This window comes from Corvus brachyrhynchos, unplaced genomic scaffold, assembly GCF_000691975.1.
Source record: "Corvus brachyrhynchos isolate BGI_N302 unplaced genomic scaffold, ASM69197v1 scaffold9, whole genome shotgun sequence".
Classification (NCBI taxonomy): Eukaryota; Metazoa; Chordata; class Aves; order Passeriformes; family Corvidae; genus Corvus; species Corvus brachyrhynchos.
This window is the reverse complement of record NW_008240037.1, coordinates 1528069-1545116: the sequence shown is the minus strand read 5'-3', so window position 1 is coordinate 1545116 and position 17048 is coordinate 1528069. Positions and strand designations below refer to the sequence as shown.

At 34.9% G+C, this 17048-nt stretch overlaps 1 protein-coding gene across 5 annotated transcripts in view; it reads left to right on the top strand.

Moving 5' to 3' along the window:
- The window catches only part of LRRIQ1 (leucine rich repeats and IQ motif containing 1), a 106595-nt gene that overhangs the window by 57009 nt on the left and 32538 nt on the right, over positions 1-17048 (top strand). For 4 of the 5 annotated variants that reach the window (XM_017743942.1, XM_017743940.1, XM_017743941.1 and 1 more), the window contains one exon: positions 6283-6384. In XM_017743942.1, coding sequence (XP_017599431.1) covers positions 6283-6384 — 102 coding nt within the window. Of the gene's footprint in view, positions 1-6282; positions 6385-8508; positions 12555-17048 lie in introns of those variants that run through there. The other variant, XM_017743943.1, reaches the window with a different exon arrangement.

The following is a 17048-nucleotide window of genomic DNA, read 5'->3' as shown; positions in this document are numbered from 1 at the left end:
TGTTGATCATTCTGTGTAAGGATCTCATTACTTGCAGGTAATGATAAGGTGTTGATGGAACTTCTAGTAACAAACTAGCTGTCAGAGTATGTTTTCTGCTTCCATATGCTATCAAACTCCTTTGCCTTAGACCTGAGATTCACAAATGCAAAGTGTTAAATCAGCTTGCATTCAGAGAGTTATACAGTTGCTCTTTAATATTGTCAAGACGTCTGCTGGATTGGAACTTGGACTGGACAGCCTTGAACAGCTTTGATTCTTAACATACTCAGGTGTGGACATGTTTTCCTTTTTATTTTCCATATAAAACATTTGTCTTCTACTAGTGCAACAGTGATGGTATTCATTTGATAATTATAGAAGTCCACATCTGAGTTAGTCATCTGCATTGTTTTATGGAAATAAATTTCCTCTTAAAATATAATTCAAAAACAGACCACTTGAGTCTCACTGTAAAAGCACTTACAGTTCTCCATTGCCTAGACACACAACCTAGAGTGACTTGCTGAAGTACAGAGTTAAACTCTAGATATGTAGAAATTGAGAAGTGTCTTACCTCATGTGTCTGGCCACATACCTTCTCAATATAGAAAAAAATACCAGAAAGTGCACTGAATCCTGGGGTTTGTATTACAAGGGAGAGCTTAAAGTAGCATAGCCTTATAATATGGAATGATTCAGGCAAGGCTGATATTGCAACTGATCAGTCCCACCAACTCATGGCCTTAAGGCCTGTATGCCCTAATCCACTACTGCTCCGTATGCTTGTTTATGTAGTTAAAGTTGTGGCCTGTATTTTAATGATACCAAGTGTATGCTGTGTCTGAAGACATTATTGTGCCTCACTGTGCTTAAGTGACTCATAACAATCCTAGCTTCCTGAAGATGTCTTGGTACAATAGTACCAAATTTCTTCCTTAACTTGTAATTTCCTTGGTTCTGTGGATTTTATATTAGCCTCTCATAGTTAACTTCTTTTAAGATGGCTGAAAGCTTGTCTCTCCTACACTGGTGTATCACTTCTTGTTTAACCTTTTCCTCTCCAAAAAATGTTCTCTTGTCAGTGGATCAGGCCCAGCCAGCATGGGTTTAGAGAAAGCAGGTCCTGCTTTGGCCAACCTGATCTCATTTTATGACCAGGTGACTCACCTGTTGGATGAGGGAAAGGCTGTGGATGTTGTCTACCTGGACTTCAGTAAAGCCTTTGATACTTCCTCCCACAGCATTCTCCTGGAGAAGCTGGCTTGGACAGGTAGACTTTTTGCTGGATTAAAAACTAGCGGGATGGCCAGGCCCACAGAGCGGTAATGAATGGTGCTCCCTCCAGTTGGCAACTGGTCACTAGTGGGGTTCCCCAGAGCTCAGTATTGGGGCTGGACCTGTTCAATATCTTATTCAATGATCTGGAGAAGGGGATTGAAGGCACCCTCAGTAAATTCGCAGATGACAATAAGTTGATCTGCTGGAGGTCAGGAAGGCTCTACAGAGGGATCCGGACAGGCTGGATTGATGGGTAAAGGCCAATTGCTTGAGGTTCAACAAGGTGAAGTGCTGGGCTCTGAACTTGGATCACAGCAACTCCAGAAAGTTCTGTGGGTTTGGGAAACAGTGGCTGAAGAGCAGGCCAAAGGAAAAGGACCTGGGGATGCTGGGTGACAGCAGCTCAACATGAGCCAGTGTGCACCCACATGGCTGAGAAGGCCAATGGCATCCTGGCTTGTATCAGAAATAGTGTGGCCAGCAGGACCAGGGCAGTGATTGTCCCCCTGTACTCAGCACTGGTGAGGCAACACTTTGAGTGCTGTGTCCAGTTGTGAGCTCATCACTACAAGAAAGACATTGAGGTGCTGGAGCATGTCCAGAGAAGGGCAACAAGGCTGGTGAAGGGTCTGGAGCACAAGTCCTACGAGGAGTGGCTGAGGGAGCTGTGGATGTTTAGCCTGGAGAAAAGCCTCAGGGGAGACCCCATCACTCTCTACAACCACCTGAAAGGAGGCTGTAGCCAGATGAGGGTCACTCACTTCTCCCAGGCAACCAGCATCAGAACAGGAAGAAATGGCCTCAAGCAGTGGGGAGCTTCAGGTTGGACATCAGGAAGAATTTTTTCACTGAAAGTGTAGTTAAGCATTGGAACAGGCTGCCTAGGGAGATGGTGGAGTCACCATCCCTGGAAGCGTTCAAGAAATGAGTGGATATGGCACTTAATGCTATGCTTTAGTTGACCTGGTGGTGTTTGGTCAAAGACTTGATGGTCTTGGAGGTCTTTTCCAACATTAATGATTCTATGATTCTATGGTAATACTTGATGCCAGATAGGAAGGGAAAAAAAAAGGTAAAAAGCAGCTGAAGTGGACCTTGATCACTAGAACCAGAACACAATGATAAAGACATTTCATAGAGGTCAGCAAATATTTTTTAGTTTGAGTTTAGAATTTTAGACAGCAATGCAATAATTAAAAATGAAATAAAAAACAATAAAAAACTCAACCCACCTTCCTCAAACCCACAGCCCCAAAAGAGATGTCTTAACAGTCAGAACAAAAATTTGAGCATATTATTATTCTGTATTACACATTACATAAATGACCACTGATCTATATTAGTAACAGAAAAAAAAGCTACTTTTGTTCTGACTGTCAATTCCGGGTAGCAGTATCTTCTGGGAACTCCAGCCATGGATGATTTGCAGTTCTAATTCCTGTGCCATTATGGAACAAAATCTAGTCTTTCTTCCAAATGAATTTACATTACAGATAAGCATCTGTTGCTGTGTGCTACTTTGTCTTAGGATCTCTTTAAAGTTGTCACATTATGTTTATGTTTTCCTAATTACAGGTATTCCACAACAAAACTGAATGGCAAACATTTTAATTTTTCAGTTTCACGTGTTAACGAGAAGTTTAGGAATGTGGTGCAAGATCAGGCAGTAACTATTCCTTCCATATTTTTTCCATAACATATCTTGTGTTTGTCCAACTTAACTTCTATATATGGAGGCAGCCAAGGAATGTGCATTAAATTATCTCCCTGGTTTCTAGATTGCAAGCACAGACCATCATCTAATAAGCCACATTTAAATGAGTGTGCCAGAATCCAGGAAGATATTTCTATGATTTTGAACTATTGGACTCTTTCACAGTTCTCTGTGAAATCTAAAACATTTGATTGCTTGTCATCAAAGCATACATGGAGTTCATTTCCCTAGCTCACTCAGAGACTGAAAAGCACTAGTATTATGAAGTAATCTATGTAATATTGCCTACACTTGGGACTAGATAAAGAAAAGGACTCATTTTTAATAACAAAAGAGCTGTAGGCAATGGTTGAGGTGATCCAGGTAGGTACAAATTCAAGTATTCTGGCACTGTGTTAAATCCATGTAAATTCTTTTAAGTTATTTTGTAAAGATTCAAAGACAAATCTTCTGATGGAAATCTCTTAGAAGAACAATTTCCATTATTTACCCTTCTTCCCAGTTCACGATATCTTTACTGCTGATATCTTTGTGCACAGATAAATGTTTGAGAAATCTAACTTGGGAATAATTATTCTGTGTGACTTCACCAAAAATCTTTGGTACAGTTTAACTTTGGACTTGGTGTTTCCATAGAATTGGGTGGGAGGTTGGATGAAGGAAAGATGACATTTTTAAAACATTTTGGACTGATGTCAATAGACCCACAAAAGGAAAAAAATTATTATTTCAGGAATTATTTTAAATTAATCAAAGTTACTTTGGAAATTTTCAATTGCGTTTTGTCTTAAGACATTTTATTTGATTTTGTCGCTTTGTCTTTGGTCTTCTATTAAAGAAAGACATTTTTTGTAACTAGCATAAAGCTGGAAGAAGTTAGAAGTCTTCTTGTCAACACTGTGTGCTGGATGTTGGAAAAATTACAATTATAAAAAATTTTATTTGTACATTTTTATCCATGTGTAGGACTTGTATGGCCATGTATCTTAGAACTATACAAAAGACAATAATAATTCATGCTTAAAATATTTTTTACAACTTCTATTATCTAAAATTTCAAGGATAACTTTTAAAGTATAATGTAATACAATTTCAAGGTATTTAAATCACAAGTGTTACTGTGATTCACTCTCCTAAGCATTTGCTACCCTGACAAACACTAGTCTGGCACAATTTTATTTTGGTTGGAAGGCTACTTTATCCATTTATACAGAGTGAAAGAATCTCCAAACCTAGCAATCCAATTTGTGAATAAAGTTATCCCATTATCAGAATCATTCCAATAATCCACCTTTGAAACTAATGGAGCTAATCATTATTTATTTTGCACCTTGGATAGTTCCATTTAATTTAGGTAGTAAAAGTGAGTTAAAATTACTTTAAATATAACATCCTCTGGCTTAATCTGAAAGCTATAACCATCCTACAACCATGTGAGAGAGGCTCTTAGACAATTTGAAATAACAAAGGTGCCACTGATTCTGCCTTGTGAGGTTGGCATGGCCTATATTACTCCCTCCCCACTTGCCACAATTCCTTCATTAGTCAAATTTGCTGCTTTATGAGAGGTTAGCACCGTTAAGAACGCTCTGTCAACCACATGCTGCTGCAGTGTGGGCCAACCAAGAATACTGTAATGTCTTGATGTGTTTTGCCAATGCATTATCTCTTAGAGTGCCACACCCCGTTTGAGATCTTCTCCAGGCTTGTAATTGATCTTCCCACTCTTTGGGGAAAAGCTGAGCTCTTAGGATCCCTTTATGTTCCATTAGTTTGTAATTGAAGTGTCTACTACAGCTATAGGGGTCTAGTCGAAACCAACTTTACAAACTGTTGTTAAAATTCATAAGAAGTTGCCCACCAGCTTAACAGGACATACTGGTGCTTTATTTCTAGAAATAAGAAAACCAACAACAAAAAAGCTCTTTATTATCATGGTCCTATAAACTCTCTCAATAAACACTTTTAAGGTCATGTAACAGACTCAAAATGAAGCACCAGACATAACTCGTCATTTCAGTATATTCTGTCTGAATGCTCTTTGAGTCTTTCCATAACCTGTTTTCCTGCTCTATCTGTTCTGGCAGTGTCTCACATACTCATTTTTGCTACACATGCATTCTTTGTGAAAATTTAGATCCTTCCCTTGACATTTCTACTTTCTTGATAAACTCCATTGGTTTTTTTCTCCTCATTACTAATTTCTACCCTTTTCAGACAGTTTTTAGTCATCTTTGTTGACAAGCTTCTTCTGCCTCATTGTTTCTCAGATATTCCTGAGATATGTCTGCTTGGGCTACTGTCTTCTTTTAACCATGTCAAATGTATTTATTTTATCTTTTCTTTGTCATTCTGCTACTCATGTTACCTTGCTCCGTGGCATACCTACAAAACTCTCTATACTTTACTTGTCATTGTGTATCTGCTTTTGTTTCAACATTCTTTTCAGTCCCTATTTTTTTTTTAATATATCACTGGTTTATTGTGCCCAGAATTTTCACATTCCTTCTAACACACTGTTTCCCTTAAACTCTTACTTTCCTCCTATGCCAAGCAAAAAATTCTTCCTTCATGTCAGAAATAACATGTGAAAATCACCTCTCCTGACTAGTGTGGTTTTTCATCAGTTTAGCTTTTGTTAATTAAACTTTTTTTTTTTTTTTTACCAGTCAAGGAACGTCTTATCTAGGTTTAGATACAAATCTCTGCTCTTCTTTACTTCTTTGCAAACTTTTAAAAGTAACAGTAAAGAAACTAATCAAGATGTCATACTTCAGCATATAAATGAGTCTACAGACTTCTGTGGTATTTTTTAATTTCAGTCAGGATGGGAGATGGAGGAAGACTAACTTATTGTCTACAAGCGTAGTCTTAAAAAATAAGCTGCCTCCTGTTAACATTTTTTAGGTGTAAATGTCTTGATTTAGACTGCTGAATAATTCTGGACCAAAGCTTTTAGAAACAGTGCTTGACATGTATCCTGTTACTATTTCTGCTTTAATTTCAAGCTTTAAAACAAGATTTTTAAAAAAATATTTTCTGCAAATATATGCTTCAGAGTTTATTTTTAATTTGGAGATGAGTGAGCTAAACGATCAACAGTGTTAAAATCCTGCAAAACAATGACTTTGATTCTCAGTTGCGTGTGTATTTATCTGGCTTTATTTTAGAAAGTGTAATCCTTTGTGAATATAAAACCTACTTTTAAAGGTATTTTCATTTATTAAGTGGCTAAAAGGTGAAAAACTGCTTGAAGGAATGAATGAGCCAGGTCTGACCTTTGATTTTAACTTGTTCTTGTCATCTAGACCCAGCTGTGTGCCTGGCGTTGTTCAAAAACAATGAAAATAAACATCTCCCTGTGAAACCACCAGGGAAGACGCAGCCTATAAATGCTGGATACTTTGAAGGTATGAACAACTATTTCATTTTATGCATATAAGCATATATATCTTGCAATGTATTTTAAACAGGCCTACTCGAAATATAAAACAATATGCACAAATAGAAGAAGCCAGAAGTTTAAGGACCTTATCTGTTCCTGGGTATCTCAAGTTACAGCAGTGAAACATTTCAATTTCAATTCATTGTGGATAGCAGGAGGTGCTCCTAGAGCTTAATTCATAGGGAGATGGAGCCTAACTTATTTATTTCTTGTTTTATTATTAAATCTTCATCATAAAAAATGTCAAAGCATGTCACAGAGATATAAAATATGAAGTACTCGAATAAAACTTTATAAATTAAATATCACTTCAAATTCTTCATTTAATTGTCACCTTTTCTGAGGCTAGCCATTAACTCCTAAAAATCCTTAACATATTTTTTCAAACGTACTTTCATAACTATTCCTCAAAAATCCACCATTGGACAGAAGGGAAGGAAAGAAGATTTAGCATGTAAATATAAAATTTGTTTTCCACAAATATTTAAACACTGATATAGCTCTTTTACTCTCCTTGGTTTCTGTACAATTAGAATAAGGCCAAGTCCATATAAAATGCCCTTGTTGTAAGAAGATAATCATCTCCAGAGACATCGTTCTATATTTTTTTGATTCCTCCTGCAACTCATTAGTGTACTCAGAAAGTTCTCACCTCTATCTTTTTATCTTTTTCAAAGACATAGTCACATGCTAGCTGATCTGTTCCTAATTTCACAAAGTAAAATTACAAATTATAGTGTATTAAGATTCGCTGTATGAGGATAAAATTAGAACATGTCTGAGACAGGTGTGAAATGAATATGAATATACCTGAACTGCAATTCAGTCAATTAACCTAGCTGTATGGAAGCCTAGATTTGCCCCACCTTCATAAGTCCATGCTCAAATTTGTTTGGAAACAATTCTTGGTAAATTCTGAAGAGGAAATATTTTTGCACTATTATTTGCCTTAGATCCAAGCATGAATTTACCTTGACTATAGCGAATCTGTGTATACTGCACCTGATTGAGCATTCCCATTCTCATATATGTTTTTGTGGCATATGCTTATATATGTCAGAATGCATCATATGCAGAAGAAACAGAAGATGCAGGCTGCCTGTGAAAAAGTGAATGTCCAAGACTAGAAACAATAGTAGGAATGTTCAAAACCATGTCAGAGATAAGCCTGATTACAGGTTCAGTACCCTAAAGTCAGTGTAGGTTTAGCCTAGCTTTCCTGCCACCAGTTTATCTGTTCCTGCCTGGAAACATTTCCCTTTGATTTGAAAAGCCAATGTACGCGTTCTAAATATTACTGAAGTTATTTTTTGGATTTATGGAGAGAAGGTACCGAGGCAGATTGGATATCAAAAGGCAAGCATAGTGGTGGTACTCTTTAATTATCTTTCATTTCAAAGACCATTTTACTTCTCTGGCCAGCTCATAAGCAGAAACTTTTTTTCACCACTCATGGATGCTCACATGCAGACTGCTGAGCCTTCAAAAAGACAAGCAATACTTTTCTGCTTGACCAGAATGTAAAATTGTCCTTCTACCAGAGGCATTGCTACTTTAGACATTATGTCCAGAAAATTCTAGGTTGGGTATTAGAAGCAGTGTGCAACACAGAACATTTATTTGTATGTATGTGAGATATCATCAGACAGAACTAAGAGTTTCTAAATTTAGAATTAATAACTCTTTGCACCTGCATAGTAACTTCACAGAGTTGTGGTATCAGTGATGTCTTCCCTTGTTTCCCATTTTCCCTCTCACCTTTTGAATGTTTCTTCCTCTTTTGCCTGCAATAGATTTCTTTGGGTCTGTTCTGTTAGTGGAGTTCTTTCTGTAAGAAGAAGGTGGAATGTTTTCACTCTGCATCCATAAATCTTGTGGTCATTGAATTTTAAGTCGAGAGAACCCAGACCTTTCCTTTGCATGGTGAAAATAAACTTCCTCCATTCAATCCTTTTACTTCCACAGACTGGTAGTGAGTCCTTGGGTAGAAAATTTGAATTCCAAACCATCTTCTTCATGAACAAATAAATAAATTAAAAAAAAAAAAAAAGCACATTCTATATATTCCTTCTTTATTTCTTTAAATTAGGAAATGGAGGGGAGAAGTCATAGCATCAACAGCAAAACAGCAAGTACACATGTGTTATCTGTTAAATAACAGAATCACTACTTTTGAAAGGGGATGCCCTGGGAAGTGAAACAATTAGAACAGTTTTAGATTTTCAAACTGGAACACATCATGGTAATGAATATTTAAGAAGAAATCTAGTTAAAATGTATGATGAATGTCTTTTGTCTTCATCGTGGTTTTGTGTGTAAGAGTACAAACAAAAAGGAATAGAAGCATAAGAGGTATAAAAATAGAGTGAAAAGGAATGAGTTTAATATCTGATGCTTTTGTGTTCCTGAGATTATTATTCTGTCCTAATTTGCCTTCTTACTTTCCTGGTACAAAAGTTTTGGCAAGTTGATATGCAATATGTTGATAACAACTTTTGAAAATTTGTACATAACTTTAATCCCATAGGATAATGCATGCATCTCTAAGTTGACTTACACATTGTAGGAAAATACATTTTCAAAAATTGAGTTATTTTTTCAAAATATTCAAAATTTATTCATAAATTTTTATTAAATTTTGGATGAGTCATCATGCTTTACTCACTGATATTAGACAAATCTCCACCAGGGACCATTATTTCACATTTGTATCCCAGTAGCACACAGAAGTTAGTCAGAAATAAACCCTTTTGTAATACACACCTTATGCCTACAGCATGAGGAGATATTGTTCTCACAAAGAATCGTTTACCATTTAAAAATACAAGCAGCATGTGAAGGCACAAACCATGGGAATGTAATTCAATGCATTACTGTATATATATGTCAATACATTTACATACAACACGTGTCTATACTCACACAAATATATAAGCATATACCATAAGTGGGTGTAATAATTCAATAAGCATAGCACTTATGACTTTTTATTTGTATATTTTGAAAGGAAAGTAAATTATGAACAATTACTGTCTGGTGTAATTACTAGTATCAACATGCATTTTGTAATCCTAACACATTCTGTCAGATGCAGTTTCAGTTTCTTTAAAATTAATGCATGTGGTCATTGTATTGTGGATACATTAAAACTATTATTTAAATAAAAATATATTTGAATCTTTATTATATATTGTGACATTAACTTGAGTAGGTTGTAAAGTAAGCCATAGAATATGCAAGTGTAAATATGTATTTACTGTTTCTTTTAACAAACTATACCCTGATCAAAAACCTGAAGACAGATGAAAGCCTGACTTGAGGTATTCCTGATGATTTGCTGGACGTTTTCTGGGACTGTGTATATTACACTGCGCTCGTTGGTGTGATAAGGATGTGCCTCCATCATGGTTGTTGAGTTTCATTTAGTGTCAGGTAGCTGACAAACAAAATATGTATTCTTTAATGAATATTGTGGTTCAATGAATATTCTTGGAGATATTTTTGTGGTTTGTAGATGATGACATTTCAAAGATCTCAATATTTTGGAAACTTTATAAGGAGCACAGATAATTGTCTTAATTTCCTATTTTGCATCAAAGCATATTTTTTAGAAGGCTTTATGGCTGCTTGTCCTCTTTTTGTCTGGAGGCTATTTCAGTTGTTAATTTAATGTAAAATAGTCTTGACTGTTTTGGGTAAAGTACATCAGGCATTGAAGGAAGAATCTATCCTTGACTCCTCTTGGGAAGTTCCAGTTAGTCCTGGATGAACGTGTAACAGAGCATCTCTGCCATTTGTGGGTCCAGAATTACAGGATCTGTAATTTCATTTACACAGAGGAAGGATACTTTTCTAGCCAACAGTGTGAATACTTAGGCCCAGCAGCTGAAAACCAAAGAATGAGCCCTAAGGCCAAGCACATGGTTTTGCTATGAGCTTTGCAAACAGTATGTGTCTTTTTGGGTTCTCTTTAATCCAGTTTCCTCAACAGTTTTGGTGGGTTATCCAAATAATTTTTGTTCAGTGGAATGGGAAGCTGAATTCCAATCTGTAGAGCAAGTTGGAATAATGCAGTAAATCAGCTGAAAATCCATTCAAACTATCCAAGTGTTATTTGGACATGATTCACTTTATTTCAAAGAATTTCATGGACTGTGCTCTATTTAATTTTGTAGGTTAGGTGATTTATTGGCATATATGGTATATTTATTTTTAGTCATATCCATATCCATCAGTGACACATCTATACCATACACTTCAAAGTGAAAACAGTGCAATGTGACTTCATCTAAAAATATGCACAATGATTTCTGCCTGGAAGTTTAACTATGTTAGAAGTGCACTGGGCTGTGTTGACAATATATGTTTGCTGTAGTTTGGGAACCTAATTGGCAGTACTGTATTTCCTGTCATTTTATGCTCATGGTGACTAAAGAAAATATAACAGGTATAGTGTTAAGACTGATTTCACCAATACAAATTTGATAATGAATAGATTTTGCTTTCTCAGGTGACTTTTAATTATGGCAATATTTATTTATTTCTGTTGAAATTGTGTGTAGAAATAACATTTATTTTTCTAGAATAAGAAGTAAAATGAGCTTGTGATTATATCATATGATTGGAAGATAAATATCAAGGAATCCACTTAGTCATCTGTTTTCCAGCTTTCTAATAGTTCATAATTATGAAACTCCTTGTAGTCTCAAGTGAAAAGTATTGCAAAACATTCTTATAGATTATTATTATTAGTGATAATTGAAAGTACAAATGTGAGACTTTGGAAAGTTGGAATTTAAGGTTAGCTATTTAAGGTTAGTTAATTCTGTGAGTTTATTAAAATATTGTTGCATCATGATCAACATGGTTGCTTAGATTTTCTGTATTATAAAATATGAATACATTGAAAAAAATTGTGTGTTATATTTAGTAGAATTTATATTGATTCAAATCACTGTTGCTTGAAAAATCGCTTCTACCTGACAGTTAAGAGAAGGTACCAAGGCTGGAATGCTAATATTCATCTTTATACAGGCTTTAAATCTTTTTTTTGTTTGTTATTTAAGAGCATTTAAAAAGACATTGAACTATAACTGATGATTTGTGTTAGTTGTTTTCATCTTTTAGAAATTAGCTATTTTTAGTGGAGAAATATTAATGACATCTCCCAGGAATCACATTGTTTGTAAACATCCAGTTCTAAAATAAATAATCTTTTATTGATCTGTTGTCTCAAGAGGATTAATAACCACATTTGAAATCTGGCCTTGTTGCAATTCTATGAGTTGAATTCCCATGTTCACAGTAAAATACAACTATTACGTATCTCCCAGGCTCTAAATTTGTATGCCACATTAAGGAAGAAGTTTCTAATCCATACAGCACTGACAAAAAAACCAAAATAATGCATTTTCAGAGAATGTTAGATCTGTCCTGAAGTGTAATGAAAATGTGTTTCAGAAACTTGTAGTTCAGAAGGGGATCTATCTTTTAAAATCATGATTCTCTGGCTTTGTTTCTTATTATTTAGTTTGAACTCACACAACAGAACTCTCGCATTGAAATATTTTCTCATTTTAAGGAATTAATGGCTCTCCACCAGCCCTTCAACATGTAAAATGAGTAGGTTACTTGTGTCCAGTACATCCAAAAAGAGCCAGGATAAAATAAACATAAGGAGTTGGATATCTTGGAAAAAATCTGTCATGGGTTTGGGTTAATCATCTCCAGAAGAAATTCAACTTGATGCCTGAAATGTAAGACTTCTTGGAGAAAGCAGTAAAGCCTGAGGCAGTGTTGATCTGAAGGAGTGCTCTCCATGGGTCAGAGCTGCTCTGCTGGCAGAGTGCAAACCCAGTTCACAACAGTGGTACGCTGAAAACTTGTAAAGGACTGCAGGGGCCTTACAGTGCACGCACTCAAGCTTTGGTTACATAGTTCTACTGGTCCAGTTTCTTATTATAAAATAAAACTGAAAAATAAAATCTGTGACTAATTTTCTAGCCTCCTGTCTGTCAATGATAGTGTAGGATTTTTTCAGTATGCATGGAATGAAGCAGTCCTGAAATTATGTTTAAAAATAAATATGTAAAACATAATTTATGTGCATTTATGCAGTCCACTTCAGTGTCTGAGTATTTATAAATTATCTAGATATATGACATTTTTATATATGACATTTTTATTAATATTCTTGCTTTTCACATTTAATTATCAAAAAGAAAAGAAAATTTCTACTTGCCTGAAGTTCCTGAACAGGAGGTACTTGCCATAGATACATACCAATTAATATTACGAATTCTCATTGTGGTTTTAGTCTTCAGGGTTCCTGTATTCCTATGTTCAAGGTTTCTGACCACATATTTCACCTGCCTGTGTACTTTGTCTTTGTTCCTCACTCTGCTATTTTGCAGACTGTTGTAATTTGTGGTGGCATAAGGATTTTATTAGTGCATCAGATATAAATGTGGTCTCTAAGCTAGAGAGCATGTTTGTTTGTTCCAATAAACTTCCAAAACTAGGATTTAATACAATATAGGTGGTTACCTGTGCTTTCATAACATACTAATTAGCCAGTTTTTATCAACCTAAAAGGAACTTCACATGCGAAAAAAAAAAAAATCTTACTGTTCTTTTGCTAATAACTACCCAGTGATGATTTCAGTAGGAAAGAGATTTCAACCAAAATGTCATCAGAGGTTGAAAACTATTTTTTCTCATTGTAGAGTAAGATGATATAATAGTTCAGATAGTTTTATTTTCATCTCCTGCAATTCTACCTTTCTTTTTTCTCCTTTTCTTGATATTTTAGGTCCAAAATTTTTGTAGTATGATATCTGTATCTCAGCCAGTGTAAATGTTAACAAGTTGATTCCACATTCAGATCCACAGCTTTTAATACTGCATAAGGCAATCATTTTAGATGAATAGATCCCTGAGTACCGAAGCATTTCAAATCCTTTTTCATTTGACCATTCAGTGACCTGATAACTATTTCCTGTCCCTAAGTAAGGTCATGACCTAGGTCTTAGAGTGCAAAAGACAGATAATTTTAGCAACAAGTTAAATCCAAATGGATTTGGTTGGAGGGGATAAGGGTTCTCTGGTTTGGTTAAATTCCTTTAAAATAAAGTGTTACAAAACTTGCATTTAGCATGTCCTGTTAAAAGTAATTGTTGAATTTGTTGCTGTCTTGTTTGGATACCTGGGGACTGTGCTCAATATTGGGGTGGTTTGTTTATTTGCTTTGCTTTCACTGAACAGTACCCAATACATTTTTTTACACTCCAAAAAACAGTGGCTAATGAAGAGGTCATTAAAAGTGCATATTCAGATATATTCCAAGTGCTTTCCAAAATGAGTGTCTCAAGCACTAAAATCATATTACAATGCAAATGGTTTTTTAACATAGGCCACAGATGCTGTGTCTGTAAAAGTATCATGAATGTTATATTGCACAAATGTTCCTCTTGCAAAAGAATTTCCATTTGGTATGATGCTCTGAATAAGGAATATAATGTAGTCTTAGAATATTTTATAGGTACAAATCTTACTTCAGTTGGAATCCATGGCACATTTTAAGTCACAGTTAAAGGAATATTTCCTGTAGCTATAGATTTTAATAACTGCATTATTCTAAGCACTTTCAGAGATGGAGTAAAGGAAGGCCTTCCACCAGAGCTTTTAATTAATTTGAAAATGTAATTTATTAAAGTTTGCTTTAAAGAAATTTCTTTTTCTTTTTCTTATTCTATAATGGGAACTATGGTGTTATGGAGAATTAGTATTATCAATGAGGTCAGAGGTCTACAGTATTCCAAAGAGGCCATTTTCACAAGTTTAATATTAAACACACATTGAATTATCTTTCTGGTTTTATAACTAATAATGTTGTTGTTCAGCTACTTCATATGTTTTGGTAGTGTGCAAAATTTTTCAAGCAAAATATCAAAACAACACTAAAACTGAAATATAGGTATCTAAACTTTTATGCTGTTCAATGCTAACTCTTACAGCAAAGTTCTATGCCTTTTACAAATTTCATGTAATCCAGAATTGAATGTGTGGTGGACCTACATGATTTTACAAGGAATTCCAACTTAAGTATTTTAATGAAAATGTACAATCATGCAGTGATACCTGTATAATTTTTATGGTGTGTTAGTTCTGTAATGTACATTTTCCAACTTCGTAACTTTGCAGTTCAATTCTTATCAAAACATGCTAGCAATTGCTTGGAATTCATAGGTTTGTGCCAGTTTGATGTATGCACTGCAGATATTTTATCTGGCTTGTATAAAAAAGGTAGAAATACTGAATTTTGAAGTTATATATTTTTTTCTCATATTGGTAAGAAAGACTGCATTTCAAGATAATATTTTTGAATAAAATTTTGTTTACATGACATTCTAGAATAGTTCTTTCTTTGCAGGTTTGTTGTCAGGTTCCTAATCCAACAGGGTTGTAATTTCATAAGTTACCACATTTGTAGAATCTTGTCGATAACCCAGTCCAGACAATGAGATAAAGAAATCCAAGTACCCAGACAAAAGAACTTCACTTTCACAGTCATCATTAAACAAGTACTTTATTAATAACTGTAATTTTTTTCATGGTTTCTAAATTCACGCTATCAGGCTTACTAAGACCCTGACTGTGGAAAGATGTTTCTCTAAAACACATGCATGCTTTTTGTTTTCTGATAAGAAGCAAGCTCAGCAGTTTTCACTCTATGAAGAAACTAGTGATATCTCTTGTCAAAGATAGAATGTGACTTTTATAAAGGAGGAATTTAAACTCTACTGTGTATTTTTAAGTTAAATTTACTGAGTATTTGCTTTAGTACCTGATGTATATTCTGTAATTGAGAAATTAGCAGTGAATGTAAGAAGAAAGGAAGCTATGTGCTAGTAAGCCAGCAAGTTCTGATTTAACCTACCAATGACCTGGCTTTGTTTGTTCAGATGACAGTTCTAAAAGTGTGCAGAGAATATTCCCTTTTAATACAGTTATTTGCCGCAAGCCGTGACCTCACTGCCTGTCGGGGAGCAGGTCTGAATTGGCCCTTTCTCTGATATCGTGACATTGCTTCTGTTGCCTCGATTGTGACCTCTGATTGCATGATACCCCTGAGAGTTCAATTTAATAAGCGTGACTCCTGACTCTTAGCCAGGTCTGCCTTCTTGGGTTTTGTCAGACTCTACTTGTAGTCTGGTCTGCATATGCTAAAATACTGCATAGGCTGTCATCATACTATGTGAGTTGTGTGCACTGTATTCAAAATTCTCTTTCAAACGTCTTTCATTTATTTCAAATGGAAATGTTTATAAAATCTTGCTTGGAATAAATTTTAGAAGTTGCTTCTTTCGCATTTATGGCTTCTTGGGACTTTTGGGTTTTATACCTTTGTACAAATAGTTACTACTATTTCACTAAATTACTAAGCATGTATGTTATCCATGCATCATACTAATTTCTTGCTTCCAAATTTTATTTCCCCTATGAAACTGTTACATATTTTTGTGACTTCCCATACAGTATCTTTGTTCATTATAGAAATATAAGGGGCAAATCCCTTTTTCTCATTGTATAATTAGTACAGTCACACAACAAGACAGTACTGATGAGCACCCAGAGCACTGTAAGATGTAGTGACCCAGGACCAGTCAGGTGAAAGCTGAAGAATCTGTTTGGAATCCAGGAGAAGGTGAGTAGAATTAAGACATTTTAAGTATCATTGAAAAGAAGTTATATTGGGTTTAGTGACAATTTTGCTACATCATTGCATTCTTTTCTCCTGTTTTCTCTTCTTCTAGTCCGAATGCTGAAGAAGAGTCTGTTCTGAGACCTGGATGCCTTGAGGGTGCTGATGCTATTCCGATATTTCTCCAGTTTTAGTACCCCTTGATACATTCACTGAACCAGAATATGGAGAAGTTCAAAGATTGAAAGAAAGTTTCAAGAACTGTGGTACAAGTTACGGACGAGTTTCTGTATTTACTTACATGCATTTTCCATATTCTCATTGCACATATGTACCCATTTTTCTAGCCTCTGTATCAGTACCCCTAACTTAGTGCTTCTAACCAATTTATCTTTTCAGAAGAGCAGAAAAATCTTGCTGAACAAAATAATGCTTTTGGCTTACTTCTGCAGTTACATTAATTTTTTTTCTGTAAATATTACCATTTAATACTTCTTTATTTCTTCAACTGCTTTAAAAAATTCTGTTAACTTTTCAATTGGATTACTTTTTATTAAAGTTGTTTATTTTGTATAAAAACTATATTAGGGTCTTTCTTATAAAACAAGTTCCATATAAGGCGGAAACTGGGTATTTTCTTGTTACATTCAATCTTGCAAGTGATATTCTACTCCTTCTTCTTCATGACAGTGACTGTCACAGTAGAAGTAGAATCAAGTAAAATCTCGTCTTGGCCACTTTTTTTTTAAGACAAATTCTCATGTAAGATTATACCATTTTAATAACTAGTTTTAGTCTATAAGGTTTTAAAAAGTATAATCATCTGTTTCCTTCTTCTGGAGTAAATGGTATAAGATTAGCTACTGCTTTTCCTTAATCTCAAGTGAGAGTTTGCCTACCTAATTGAAATTTATGAGATTTCACTC